The sequence below is a fragment of the Colobus angolensis genome, unplaced genomic scaffold, assembly GCF_000951035.1.
Source record: "Colobus angolensis palliatus isolate OR3802 unplaced genomic scaffold, Cang.pa_1.0 Scaffold118, whole genome shotgun sequence".
Classification (NCBI taxonomy): domain Eukaryota; kingdom Metazoa; phylum Chordata; class Mammalia; order Primates; family Cercopithecidae; genus Colobus; species Colobus angolensis.
In genome coordinates this window covers 7,938,804-7,952,612 of record NW_012112919.1, presented here as the reverse complement: position 1 = coordinate 7,952,612, position 13,809 = coordinate 7,938,804, and the positions used below count along the sequence as shown (strand labels likewise).

The 13,809-nt window shown below is 42.6% G+C and overlaps 1 protein-coding gene across 3 annotated transcripts in view; it reads left to right on the top strand.

Moving 5' to 3' along the window:
* The first annotated feature begins 1,621 nt into the window (after positions 1 to 1,621).
* The window catches only part of CHMP3 (charged multivesicular body protein 3), a 58,285-nt gene continuing 46,097 nt past the window's right edge, over positions 1,622 to 13,809 (top strand). Inside the window, exon 1 of one of the 3 annotated variants that reach the window (XM_011964297.1) lies at positions 1,622 to 1,817. Coding sequence is in view for 1 of the 3 variants with exons in the window: in XM_011964272.1 (XP_011819662.1) it covers positions 1,773 to 1,817 (45 nt within the window). In the remaining 2 variants the exon portion in view is untranslated. Of the gene's footprint in view, positions 1,818 to 1,960; positions 2,027 to 13,809 lie in introns of those variants that run through there. The other 2 variants (XM_011964272.1, XM_011964288.1) reach the window with 2 other exon arrangements.

Here is a 13,809-nt window from a genome sequence, read left to right as displayed (position 1 = left end):
TCAGCTGGGCGTGGTGGCTGGCATCCAGGTACTCAGGAGGCTGAGGTGGGAGGATCGCTTGAGCCTGGGAGGTGGAAGCTTCAGTGAGGCAAGATCCTGCCACTGCACTCTGGCCTGGGTGACAAAGTGAGACCCTGTCTCAAAAACAAATACATAAATAAAAATAAAAGTATATTTTCCAAAGGAAAAGGTTTCAGAAGAGTCACACTATATTTAATAGTTGGTGTGAATCCTTTGAGACTTTTTCCCCTGAGGAAGTGAGAATGGGGGTTTAACTTTTCACAATGAACAGGTAGTGCTTTTTTTAAAGAGAACTTTATTGAAGTATGATGGACATAAAATAAATTGCACATACTTAGTGTCCAACCTGTTAAGTTTTGATATTGTATACATCTGTGAAACCATCATCACAATCAAGATATATCCATCATCCTCCTAAACTTCGTGTCTCTTTGTAATCCCTCTTTTCTGCCCCTTTCCGACCCCACTCCTATCCGCTAGCAACCGCCAATGTACTTTCTGTCACTACGTATTAGTTTGCATTTTCCAGAATGTTATATAAATGGAATCACACGATTCTGGCTTCTTTCGGTTGGCAGAATTATTTTGAGATTCATCCATGCTATTGCATTTATCAACAGTTTATTCTTTTTTATTGCTCAGTATTATTCCTCCGTATGGATCAGTCACAACTGGTTTATCCATTCACTTGTTGATAGACATTTGGATTGTTTCCAGTTTACGGCTATTACAAATAGAGCTGCTATGAGCATTTGTGTACAAGTCTTTTTAAGAACTTATGCTTTTTTCCCTCTTGGGTAAATAGCTAGGAATGGAAGGCTGGCTTTGTTTAGCATTTTAAGAAATTGCCAAAATGTTTTCAAAGCTGCCGAACCATTTTATGATTCCACCAGAGACAGGAGTATGGGGCTGAGGTAACAAATGGTCCCTTCACCATCCTCGGAGGAGGTAATGACAGTAACCATCAGCTCACCGTATAGGCCTAATCAGGGACTGTCCGTGCTAAAATGTGTCTAGGATTCCTTTGAGAGTGTGATTACGCTCACGGTCGGTGTGGCGTGTAGGACGGCACACACATGGACAAATGCTAGGCAGGAATCGCCCACGCTGTAAAGGGCGATGCCTGAACAAAAACTACCGCAGTTGGGATGGAAAGGAGAGGGCTGAAGTTCAGACATACTGAAGTTAGAATGGTTGGGAGTTAGTAAGAGGGGAAAGAGGGGGACGCCTAGGGTTTAGTGACCAGGTGATGGTGGTGCAAGCAGACAGGAGGAGTGGGTTGGCGGGAGGAAAAAGAGGCTATTTTTGGTTTGTCACCTGTGAGTCGCCTACTGGACACAAAGACGAAGCTGTCGGGAAAGTAATGGTAAGTGTACACGTCTGCGTGGAGATGCAGACTTCTGGTGCAACATCTAGGTTTAGGTGAAGTATCAGAAGCAGTTATAGTCAACACATTCGTATCTTTCAGAGCAATCATTTCTACACCCCACGAAAAACACCGAATCCGTGGTCTCCCCTACACAGACACGCCCAGAACATGCGCAATGACGTCAGCCTTGTTGACTAGTCTCCCACGCACTCAATTCTGCGCATGCGTACAGCGCATGCGCACCATCCTCTACTGCTGCCGCTCCCTACTCTGGGCGTCGGGACTACCTCCCTCTCCGCGGGCCCCGCCCAGGCGGCTGCCCGTGACCTGCCTGGGCGCGGGGAACGGAAAGCCGGAAGGGGCAAGACGGGTTCAGTTCGTCATGGGGCTGTTTGGAAAAACCCAAGAGAAGCCTCCCAAAGAACTGGTAAGGGCTACGGCGGCGGCAGATAAGCGGGTGGATCTGTGTGGGGCAAACTGGAGTTAGTAATTGACAAGACACTCTTCTCCCCACCGCCTGCCCGATACCGACCGGCCCCCATTTCCGGGGCCTCCCACTCGACGGGGGACCCGGAGGAAGAGTCTTTAGGAGTTGGCTTTGGGGAGCGAGAGCTCCTGGTGCCACCTCTCGACCAGGTAGCCGAGGGGTGGATGAAGAGTTTCTTCACCTCGCCACTGAACGCGTAGGCCGTCCTGGCCTCGGAAACCCCTTCCCCCTGCGCGCGTTGGTACGACCCGCCCGGAACCTTTTCCCAGCGTAGGCCCCACCCCTCACGCCCGTCTGCTGATCACCCGGAGAACCTTCCCCTACCCGGAGCGTTGTTTGGAGCTGGCCGGGTCGCCTCTTCCGGAGGAGCCTGGCACCTGCCGCTTGTTCTGGGTCCTCCCCGCTGTGTTGAAAAGGAGACTGTTTCCTCTTTCCCCAGCCCTACAACCTTGTGTTGACCCTAGTTACATATTATAGCAGGGCAGGGACCCGAGCCAGAAGAATGTTACAGAAGATGGCTCTGGACCCAGCTTCGAATTCTCATTACCTATTAATTGAGGTAATATTGGGAGGCAAGCGGTTGAAAATTCCCTGCAGTCAGTCAACCTAAGTTTGAATCCTGCCTTTCCACATCTCAGCTCTGTGATCTCTGGAAAGTTCACTTCTCAGTGCCTTAGTCTTCTCGTCTGTCAAGCCAGAATAATAGTAGTGTTATCTCAGAGTAATTGAAGATTCAGGGATGTAAAGTTTTCATATTGGTAGTTAGGGCTAATTCTTTAAATACTGCACAGCCTTGCTACTCAAGTGCCAACCAGCAGCATCAACATCACCTGGGAGCTTGTTAAATCTCGGACCCCACTCCAGACCCACTGAGTCAGATTTTGAATTCTGACAGGCTCCCTAAGATGGGTGTGCACATCAGTGCTTTCAGAAGCACTGCTCTACAACACTTAGGCTTTTCCATAATGGAAAAAAAATTCTGAAATCCTTTAATAAATAATCTTACCTGTTCAGCTCTAGCAGGCACATTTTAAAAACCAATCTTATGCATCTTGCAATTCCTGGCACGTAATGTGCGTTAATGTAAATTATTTGTTGTTGTTAATCAAAGGCCCTGGAACAGTAGACACTCATTTTCATCAGGAAACTTACTCAGTTTTGCTCCTTGGTAAAATAGAAATCGTGGCGCTTAAATGAAATAACAGTGTAACATCACTTTGGAAACTGTAGAACATTATATAGATGCACATTTTGTGACATCTGTATATTCTAAGATTCTTGTTATTGTAGAAGTGTGGTAGGGAGAGATTATTTATTGCCTTCAGTGTTTGACCTTGGCATTGCCATTCGTAAATTGAGTTAAGATTATGGAGAAACAAAAAGATCATGGGGAAATGGTTGCTTTACTGTTTAAACTAGTCTCTAGTATATGTATTACTATACTACTATAGTATATTATACACTTAGATTGCTTTTAAATGATAAATACAGTTCCTAAGAACATGATGTTAGTACATTCTTCAGTAGGGTCATCTACCTGAGAAAGCTGATTGACACTGGAAAATGGCAGGGTTGATGCATGAGATTGGTTTATAAAACTATGCTTGCCAGAGCCGAACAGGTAAGATCATTTATTGAATAAACATTTTAGGTTTTTTTTTTCCCCATTATGGACAAGTCTGGGTATTGTAGAGCAGTGCTTCTCAAGCATTAATATGCACACTAATCATTAGGGATCTTGTCAGAATTCAAAAATCTGATTCAGTAGCGCTTGGATAAAGCCTAAGATTTCTAATAAGCTCCCAGGTGATGTTGATGCTGCTGGTCTGCACTTGAGTAGCAAGATTGTAGAGTGAATTAAGATTAGCCCTAACTACCACCACCTTTACCTAACATATTGAACCAGGCGTTGTGTTAAGCATTCTGCAGTGTTGTGAATTAGGAACTATTATTATCTCCACTTTACAGGTGGCAACCGAGGCATACAGTATTTAGGTAATGTGCCCAAGGTCATATAATTTGTGAATTACGGCACCAGAGGTTATGTATTCTAAGGCCTGTACTTAGAACTACCATGCCATTTATGCTGCATCCCAAAGAGGGATTGTAAAGGTGAAATAAGAAGCCAAAGAACTTAATTTCTAGCAAGTAAGATAAGCATTTTAAGAACAAGTTTGGATAGGGCACCTGATACGGTTTGGATCTGTTTCCCCACCAAATCTCATGTCAAATTGTCATCCCCAGTGTTGGAGGTGGGACCTGTGTATGAGGTGATTGGATCATGGGAGCGGATTTCTCATGAGTGGTTTAGCACTATCACCCTGGTACTGTCCTTGAGATAGTGAGTTCTCATGATATCTGGTTGTTTAAAAGAGTGTGGCACCTTCCCCCTCATTTTCTCTTGCTCCTGCCATGTAAGATGCCTATTTCTTTGTCTTCCCCCATGATTGGAAGCTTCCTGAGGCCTCCCCAAAAGCAGAAGCTGCTGTGCTTCCTGTACAGCCTGCAGAACCGTGAGCCAGTTAAACCTCTTTTCTTTCTTTTTTTTTTTTTTTTAATTTTACTTTAGGTTCTGGGTTACATGTGCAGAACATGCAGTTTTGTTACATGTATACACGTGCCATGGTAGTTTGCTGCACCCATCAACCCATCACCTACATTAGGTATTTCTGCTAATGTTATCGCTCCCCTGGCCTCCCACCCCCAACAGGCCCCGGTGTGTCATGATCTCCTCCCTGTGTCCATGTGTTCTCATTGTTCAACTCCCACTTATGAGTGAGAACATGTTGTGTTTGGTGTTCTGATCTTGTGATAGTTTGCTGAGAATGATGGTTTCCAGCTTCATCCGTGCCCCTGCAAAGGACATGAACTCATCCTTTTTTATGACTGCATCATATTCCATGGTGCCATATTTTCTTAATCCAGTCTATCACTGATGGATATTTGGGTTGGTTGCAAGTCTTTGCTATTGTGAATAGTGCCGCATTATTTTTTTGTTTGTTTTCGAGGTGGAGTCTCGCTCTGTCGCCTAGGCAGTGCAGTGGTGCAATCTTGGCTCACTGCAACCTCTGTCTCCCAGGTTCAACCAATTCTCCTGCCTCAGCCTCCTGAGTAACTGGGACTACAGGTGTGTGCCACCACACCTGGCTAATTTTTTGTGTTTTTAGTAGAGACAGGATTTCACCGTGCTAGCCAGGATGGTCTTGATCTCCTGACCTCGTGATCCACCTGCCTTGGCCTCCCGAGTGCTGGGATTACAGGTGTAAGCCACCACGCCTGGCCCTCTTTTCTTTTTATGAATTACCCAGTCTTAGGTATTTCTTTATAGCAGTGTAAGAACTGACTAATACAGTACGACATACACAGGTATAGGAGTTCAGTAGTTGGAGTGATTATCTCCAGGCTGAGATGGTTAGAAACAGTTGACCTTTCACTGTCGTGTGTTCCATCCCCTTCCTGAATGGGTTCTTGATTATTTAGTAGGATTTTTAGTGTTAGATGATCCACTTTATCTGGTGCTGGAGATATCCAGCCCAAGATTTTCTTCAAGTTCCTCCTCAGTTCTTCAAGGTACCCCTTCAGTTTTGATGTTATGTTTTAGTTTGTTAGAAGAATGTCCATCCGCTTTAGGGTCAGCTTCTACCAAGTGCTGCTAGGCTTTCTCTCACATTTGTGACTTGTGACCAAAGAAAGCGTTTTGTCACCAGCCGTGGTTACTTAGCATGAGTCTGTAATTCAAGAAAGTGCCAGTAAAGCAGGGATGGTGTATTAATCAGGGTTTTCCAGAGAAGTAGAACCAACAGGATGGATAGATAGATAGGTAGTTGAGAGGGAATTTAATGTGGAAATTGACTGGGGATTTTGAAGGCTGAGAAGTACTGTGATATGCTTCACACCCAGAGAAGCCAGTGGTGTAGCTCAGTCCGGGGTTGAAGGCTGGAGAACGTAGTGAGTTGGGGTAGCACTGATGGAGGTCCCAGAGTCCAGAGAGTAGAGAACCTATGGTTCTGATGTCCAAGAGCAGAAGAAGGCTATCCCAGATTCAAAAGAGAGCAAGAATCTGCCTTCTGCCTTTTTTTTATATCCAGACCCTCAACTGATTGGATGGTGCCCACTCACATTGGGTGGGGGCTGATCTTTAGTTCACTGATGGGAATGCCAGTGTCTTCCAGAAACACCCTCATAGACATATTCAGAAATAGTGCTTTACCAGCTATCTGGGTATCCCTCAACCCAGCTGAGGAGATACCTAAAATTAACCATCACAGATGGGAAATACTTTTTTCTCTGTAGAACTGCTGATGCACTGATAAAGTATTGAGAGCTGTATATGAATAAGAAGCCAAGTAATGTTAGTTTGGCTTTTTTTTTTTTTTCTTTTAGGGAGAAAGAAAATACTTAAGAGGCCAAGTGAAGGAAACTTTTTAAAGATAAGAAAAAGTTGGCAGAAACAGAAGAGGTGTTAGAGAGAGAGGGAATTGACTAAATGCTGTAGTCTCAGCTGGGCATTTTTGAGTTGGGATAAACTTATAAGACAGCTCCTTCCGTTGGGGGCTGAAAGATGCAGACATGTGGGTCTGGGTCCTGGCACAGTATAAGCAGAGGCTAGGTGTAGTCATATCACACCATATGATTGTCACACATGGTACCATTTAGGCCATGGTGACAGGTCAATTCGGGCAAGTAAGATACATTATAGGTGGTTTCTCCAGAGCTCTGATATAACATGCAGCATACAGTGGGTGCTAAGTAAATATTTGTTAAATGACGAGTGAGTATCAGAATGAAGTTTAGTAGGGTTTAAGGTCAGGTAGTCCCAAGATGAGCAATATTTCAAGGAACTCTCTAGGGAAACATGAACTATATTAGGAGTCTCTACCGACTAAAGTCTTTGCCCCTGCACAAACTTTGATGGAGACATCTTAGTGGTGAAACCTATTTTGTTTTAAAGGATGCAAGTAAAGATCAGACAGACTGGGCCTGCTGAGGATGAGGATGCCTTAAAATCCATTTAGAAACCTGTGACAATCTTGGGGTGGGAATCAGGAGGGCGTGGAATTCTGCTGGAAAGAGATTCTTCTCTTACACTTGAGGTTCTGCTGGGAAAATTGTTGTGTCTTAGGGACCTCACTAATTTAGTCTTGGGGTAGAGTGCCCCCTTCCTTGGCATCCGAATTCTTAAATCATGTGACTAACTTATGTTCTTAGACTGGGTCGTGACTCGTGGTTGTGGGATTCTATCAGAAAAGGGAAGAAAATGAGAAGGGGAGATGGAGAAAAAGATAGAGCTTCATTCACTTAGTTCGTACAACAAATATCAAGAGATTTTGGTGTGCATTGGATTGGAATAAGGTTTACAAAAATAAGACACTATATAATGACTTAAAAGAATGTAGTTTACTGGAGGAGACTGACATGTAAATAAACACTATAGGGAGATAGGAGCAATAATTTAAGCATGTACAAAGTCTTTGATGCCATAGTGGAGGGAGTGATTATTCAGAACGGGGAAGGGAAGCTGCTCAGGGTGGGTCTCTGGGTCTTGTCGCAAGTGGCATTCACCAGGTGGACAGGTAGGTATAGGATCAGGAAAGGGGAGGCATCCCTAGTAAAGTGAACTGAATATGCAGGGTTTAGAATTGTGGAACGTATGTTAGAGGAACTAGGGAAAACATTCAGAATGGTTGGAGGATGAAATGCTGTTCTGAGTGGAATGCAAGAGGAGCGACGGTAGTGGTAAGATGTAACATTAGAGAGGTAGTTAGAGGGCAGATTAATAAAGGTCTGTGTGTCATGCCTACTAAAGATAGGGAGCATTCAGAACAGTGGGTTAGGGCAAGAACTAGAAGTAAGAGATTTAGGTAGGGAGGCCGGTTAGTGGCCCAGGTGATAGATGATGTGAGCCTTAGAATGGCAATGGGAATGGAGAGGATAGGATGAGTTTTAGAAATATTTAGCATAGATAGTCAGAATTTGCTGACCTACTGCATGTGGGATGAGTACAAAGATGATTCTTAGGTTTTCTGTTTAACCCTACCCCAGTCAAACCTGTTCATCCCCCTGAATGGCAGTGCCATGAGCTGAAATGGAGATAATTCAGGAAAGGAGCAAGTTTTATGGGAATGGTGATAGTGGAGAAGGAGCCAGAGCTTAGTTTTGGACAGCATTTAAGAGATGAGAGAAGATAGACACAGGGAAATCCTGAAAGAATATTTTTCTCTTCTGCTTTGTGTCCTCAGCAAAATTATAAACTTCTTAAGAGCAAGGACTTATTATTCTCTATCATCCACTGGGCTGACATAATATTGAACTTCCTCAGGAAGAGTAAAGTGCTCGTCAGGTGCTTGTTTCATGGACAGAAGTAAGGATGTCCGACATGGCCAGGATGTGCCGTGTCCCACCGGCGTATCCTGGCCAAACAACGGATGAAAGAATGCACTCAGACACAGGTATCCAGTGAAAGAGCCTAGGGGACCAGGCTGCTCACAGACCCTGAGGAGGGTGTTGTAGTAACCGCGGCCCTGACAAGCCGGCCCTGCAGGCGTTTCACTATAGATTTAATGACAAAGGCTTTGAGCCAACACACTTGTGAGTAATTAACACCCCCACCTTCCTGGAGAGAGCAGTTCTGCTGGCAGATGATTAAAGGCCAGCTTCCCAGCTCTAAGTAAACTAACTTATCTAGATCAGTTTCTTTACATCCCCTTGTTATCTAAACTAAGCTTTCAGGCACCAGATAAGAGAATCTGGCTGCCTTCAGCCAAATCCTTTTCTGAAGCTTTTGTAAAACCTCCCGACCTTCCATGAAGGTTTGTATCTTTTTGCAATTTTTCTCACCACCGTGACCGATCTCCTACAATGGTGAGAGAAAACACTTGGACATTTGAAATATAGCATGATTAAGCTGATATATACTCAGCTGACAGTGACAGGGATAGGCAGATTTTGATCTAAGGTCACTTGTATTTGTTGCTTTTGGCTGATTTCTAGTTTTATGTATATTTTAGATTGTCTTGAAAGATATACAAAATCCTACATTGCCTCCAGGAGAGGAGCTAGGTAGCTGAGGGTCAAAAATGGGAAGGAAACTTACTTTTCACTATTTGCCTATTGAATTTGTTCCATTTAAATGCATTATCTAGTCTGAAATTGTCTTAAAAATGTTTTCTGGAGTCAGTATTTTCCTATTTTAAATTGATTTTATGTATTTCTGTTTTTTTTTTTTTAAGGATTTGCTTGTTATATTTTTCCAGTCCCTTAATTTCGCTCTTAAATATGTAAAAGAAAATCTTTACTATTTTAAATTAAAAAAACAGAGGATAACATATCCATTGTGGCAGGCTGAAAAAGCCCCCCACCCCCAAAGAGATCCTGAGACCTGAAATCGGCCATTTCTCCAAGATGCAGTGGTTTCTTTTAGCAGGAATGCTATTTAGAAACCGAAATTTGAGTGCACATGATGCTTCTTGCTACTTGAGTGTCCCTGCTTCTAAGCCTTTTTATGGAACAGAACTAGGAAACATGTTCTTTAAAAAATCATGAAGGTGTTTATAGACCAAGTTGCTTTGAACCAACCCTTTGCCAAAAATAACTAAAAGAGCTAAACAAAAAGTGTAACTATTTGAAATCACTGAAAGCTACCAGGGCAGTGAGAAATTGCAAAATCAAGATCTCAGCAAAGAGGAAAGCTCAGTTACATGAGCCCAATCTCTTGGAACTACCTTTCCCCTAAAGAGATCCTCTAATTCCTAATGCAGTGGCTGGCAAATAGAATTTGAGTAGAGTTTTTGACAAACCCTGTAATTGGGGAGTATAAAAATTGGAGTTCATGGCCAGGCGTGGTGACTCACACCTGTAATCCCAGCACTTTGGGAGGCTGAGGTGGACAGATCTCCTGAGGTCAGTAGTTCAAGACTAGTCTGGCCAACATGGTGAAACCTCACACCTACTAAGAATACAAAAAGTAGTCGGGTGTGGTGGCGGGCATCTATAGTCCCGGCTACTCAGGAGGCTGAGGCAGGAGAATTGATTGAACCTTGGAGGCAGAGGTTGCAGTGAGCACTACTGCACTCCAGCCTGGGTGACAGAGACTCCATCTAAAATAAATAAATAAATAAATAATAAATGGGAGTTCATAAGTAGATATTCAGGGCTTTTGGTTGGGACTCTGAAAGAATCCCCTTTAGCAATAATAGTGACCTGGAAATAGACTGACTTTCACAAAGATTGAAGACCAGTTTCAAATAATCTCTATCCCCTGATAGGATGAATTACGATTAGTTAAGAACCAATTGCCAGGACACTTAAGCTGTATGTTTGCCAGAAGCAAATGTAATTCCTCTTTGGGAGAAGACAATATCATTCAGAAACTTAAATTATCCTGCAGATTTTCATATGTAGTTGTTTCTCAATATCTGAGGAGGATTGGTTCCAGGGTCCTTCCACCCATACCAAAATCCATAGATGCTTAAGTCCCTGATTTAAAAAGAAAAAGGTAATATTTGCATATAATCTATGTACATCCTCCTGTGTACTTTAATCTCTAGATTACTTATAATACCTAATACAATGTAAATGCTATGTAAATAGTTGTTGCACTGTATTTAGGGAATAATGATAGGATCTACATGTTCCATACAGATGCAGCCAACCCATTTTTTTTTTTTAAATATTTTTGAACTGTAGTTGGTTGAATCCACACCTGCAGAACCCATAGATATAGAGGACTGACTATATTAAGAATTCCATTCTTAAAAAAATATGTAAATACCTTTTATTTATTACCATTTATATGGTTACAAATATTATCTCCCAGTTTGTAACATTTTTCTTTTTTTTTTTGTTTTTTGTTTTTTGAGATGGAGTCTCACTCTGTCACCCAGGCTGGAGTGCAGTGGCGCAATCTTGGCCCACTGCAAGCTCCGCCTCCTAGGTTCACACCATTCCCCTGCCTCAGCCTCCTGAGTAGCTGGGACTATAGGCGCCCGCCACCACGCCTAACTAATTTTTTGTATTTTTTAGTAGAGATAGGGTTTCACTGTGTTAGCCAGGATGGTCTCCATCTCCTGACCTCATGATCCGCCCGCCTCAGCCTCCCAAAGTGCCAGGATTACAGGTGTGAGCCACTGCGCCTGGCCAACATTTTACTTTCTTAATGGAGTCATGGTGAATAAAAATTTGTAATTTCAATATAGATAAAAATAACAAGCCTTTTCCTTTTGGTGGTTATTGCTTTTGTGTCTTGTTTAAGAACTCCTTCTCTAACCTGAAATCATAAATGTGTTCTCCTGTACTGTCTTCTTAAAGCACCACAGTTTTGCATTCCATATGTTTTCAGTCCACCTAGAATGAATTTCAGTGAAGGATGGAACAGGAATTCAATCATTTTGTTTTCTATTTGTCTTAAGCCGTCTCTCAGCATTATTCGTGGAAAATACCCTCTTAATGGTGTTAGTTTCCTTTGCCTAGTTTGGCATATAATAGACTCTCTATGAATGACTTTGAATAAAGGATAATATTTTGGTAGTGTAAAACTCTAGAGGTTCCTGGTGGTTTTCAAATATATTGTATAATTTACTAATTGATTTTTTATTCTGTACACCTTATGTTCTGTTTTACTGATCAATTATAAGGGCCTCTCATACTACTGAAATCCTATTGGCACCAAATTAATATTTGTCAAATTTTCTTTACATTTGTTTTAAATTTCCTGTTGTTTATTGTAGTGGTCTTTACAGTTATGAGACTTGCTTGATACATTTTCTTGAGCTCTTTGTCTTAGACTGTGTTTCTTAACTCGAACATAACATTACAGTCACCTGAAGAGATTTTAAATGCTACCTGTCATTTGGGCTCTACCCCTGGTCCAGTTAAATTAGTATTTTTAAAGGTTCCCAGTTGACTTTTGTGTAGTTCAGGTGGAGAAACACTGGTCTGAGACATGACTGGATACTTTGGTTCTTCAGATTTCTCTTAGGTAAGTTTTTCTTTTTTGCAAAGCCCCTTTTGATTTGATAAGTTTAAAGGGAATTTCTCTTTTTGACAGATTTTATGAAACTTTTACTCTTTGACATTTAAAAACATACATAGAAAGTTTCTGAAGATTGTTACATAAGTGTTATTTATGGCTGAAATTTTTTGTCCCATCACATTTTGTATTCCATGCAATTAAATTCAACAGATATTTATTGTCCTTTGTGCAAGGTATTATGCAAGGGCTTGGTGAATAAGAGAAGGTCTTTGACTTTCTGAAGCTTATAGTCTATACTTGTAAGTAATCATAAGTACAATGAGCTCTCCAAAAGAGGTGGGGGTATAGGGTGCTGTGCAGTTGTACTGCCTGGAGGGTTGAACCTATTCTGTGAGTCAGGGAATGTCTCCCTGAAGTAACATTTAAGCTGAGACTTTAAGAACAAGTTCAGAAAACACATTCTTTAGATAACCTGGACTTTTTCAAAGTTAAAAACTTTTGTGTTTCAAAGGACATTATCAAGAAGGAAGACTTTCTTGAATGGAAGAAAATATTTGCAAATCATGTATCAATGAAAGGTCTACTACTATCAGAATGTATAAAGAACTTATACAGCCCAACAAACAGACAACTCAATTAAAAAATGGACAGAAGATACGAATAAACAATTCTCCAGAGGAGATATAGAAATGACTAACAAGCACATGAAAAGATGTCCAACTTCAGCCGGGCGCAGTGGCTCATGCCTTTAATCCCAGCACTTTGGGAGGCTGAGGCAGGAGAATCACTTGAACGCTGGAGGCGGAGGTTGCGGTGAACTGAGATTGCGCTAACGGAGGAGACCACCCCTCATATCGTCTTATGCCTAATTTCTGCCTCCAAAGAAAGAAGAAGTAAAAACTAAAAGGCAGAAATGAAATCCACAGGCAGACAGCCCGGCACCATACCCTGGACCTGGTAAAGATTGACCCCTGACCTAATCGGTTGTGTTATCTATAGATTACAGACATTGTATAGAAAGCACTGTGAAAATCCCTATCCTGTTTTGTTCCGATCTAATTACCGGTGCATGCAGCCCCCAGTCACGTACCCCCTGCTTGTTCAATCAATCACGACCCTCTCACATGCACCCCCTTAGAGCTGTGAGCCCTTAAAAGGGACAGGAATTGCTCACTCGGGGAGCTCGGCTCTTGAGACAGGAGTCTTGCCGATGCCCCTGGCTGAATAAACCCCTTCCTTCTTTAACTTGATGTCTGAGGATTTTTGTCTGCCGCTTGTCCTGCTATATTTTCTTGGTTCCCTGACTGGGAAGCAAGGCGATTGGTGGATGGTCAAGGCAGCTCCTTAGGCGGCTTAAGCCTGCCCTGTGGAACATCCCTGTGGGGGACTCCGACCAGCCTGAGTGACGCAGATCCTGAGAGCGCTCCTGGGTAGGCATTTGCCCCAGTGGGACGCTTCGCCAGAGCAGTGTGTGGCAGGCCCCTGTGGAGGATCAGCGCAGTGGTTGAACACCAGAAAGGAGTGGGCACTTGGAGTTCAGACATCTAAAACTTGGTAAGAGTAGTCTTTGAAACTTGCCCACTCCATTTGAGTGGAAGCATGGCCTGATCACCCATGGCGTGCCTTTATTGGCACTTTGGTTTTGGTTTTGACTTGGTTTGAATTGCTTGACAGGATTTGTCTTGGGAATGTGCCTACTCCATTTGAGTGGAAGCGTGGCCTGATCACCCACGGTGTACCTGTACTGGCACTATGGTTTTTGTTTTTGACTTGAGTTGGATTGCTTGATACTTTGGTTTTGGTTTTGACCTGGCTTGAATTTCAAGATACTCTGATTTTGGTTTCGATTTGGGTTTGGTGTAAACTTTTTTTTGGTTTCTCTTCTCGCTTCATTTCATTCATTTGATCCTCAATCGCTGATACTCTTTCTTCCAGTTGATCGAGTCGGTTACTGAAGCTTGT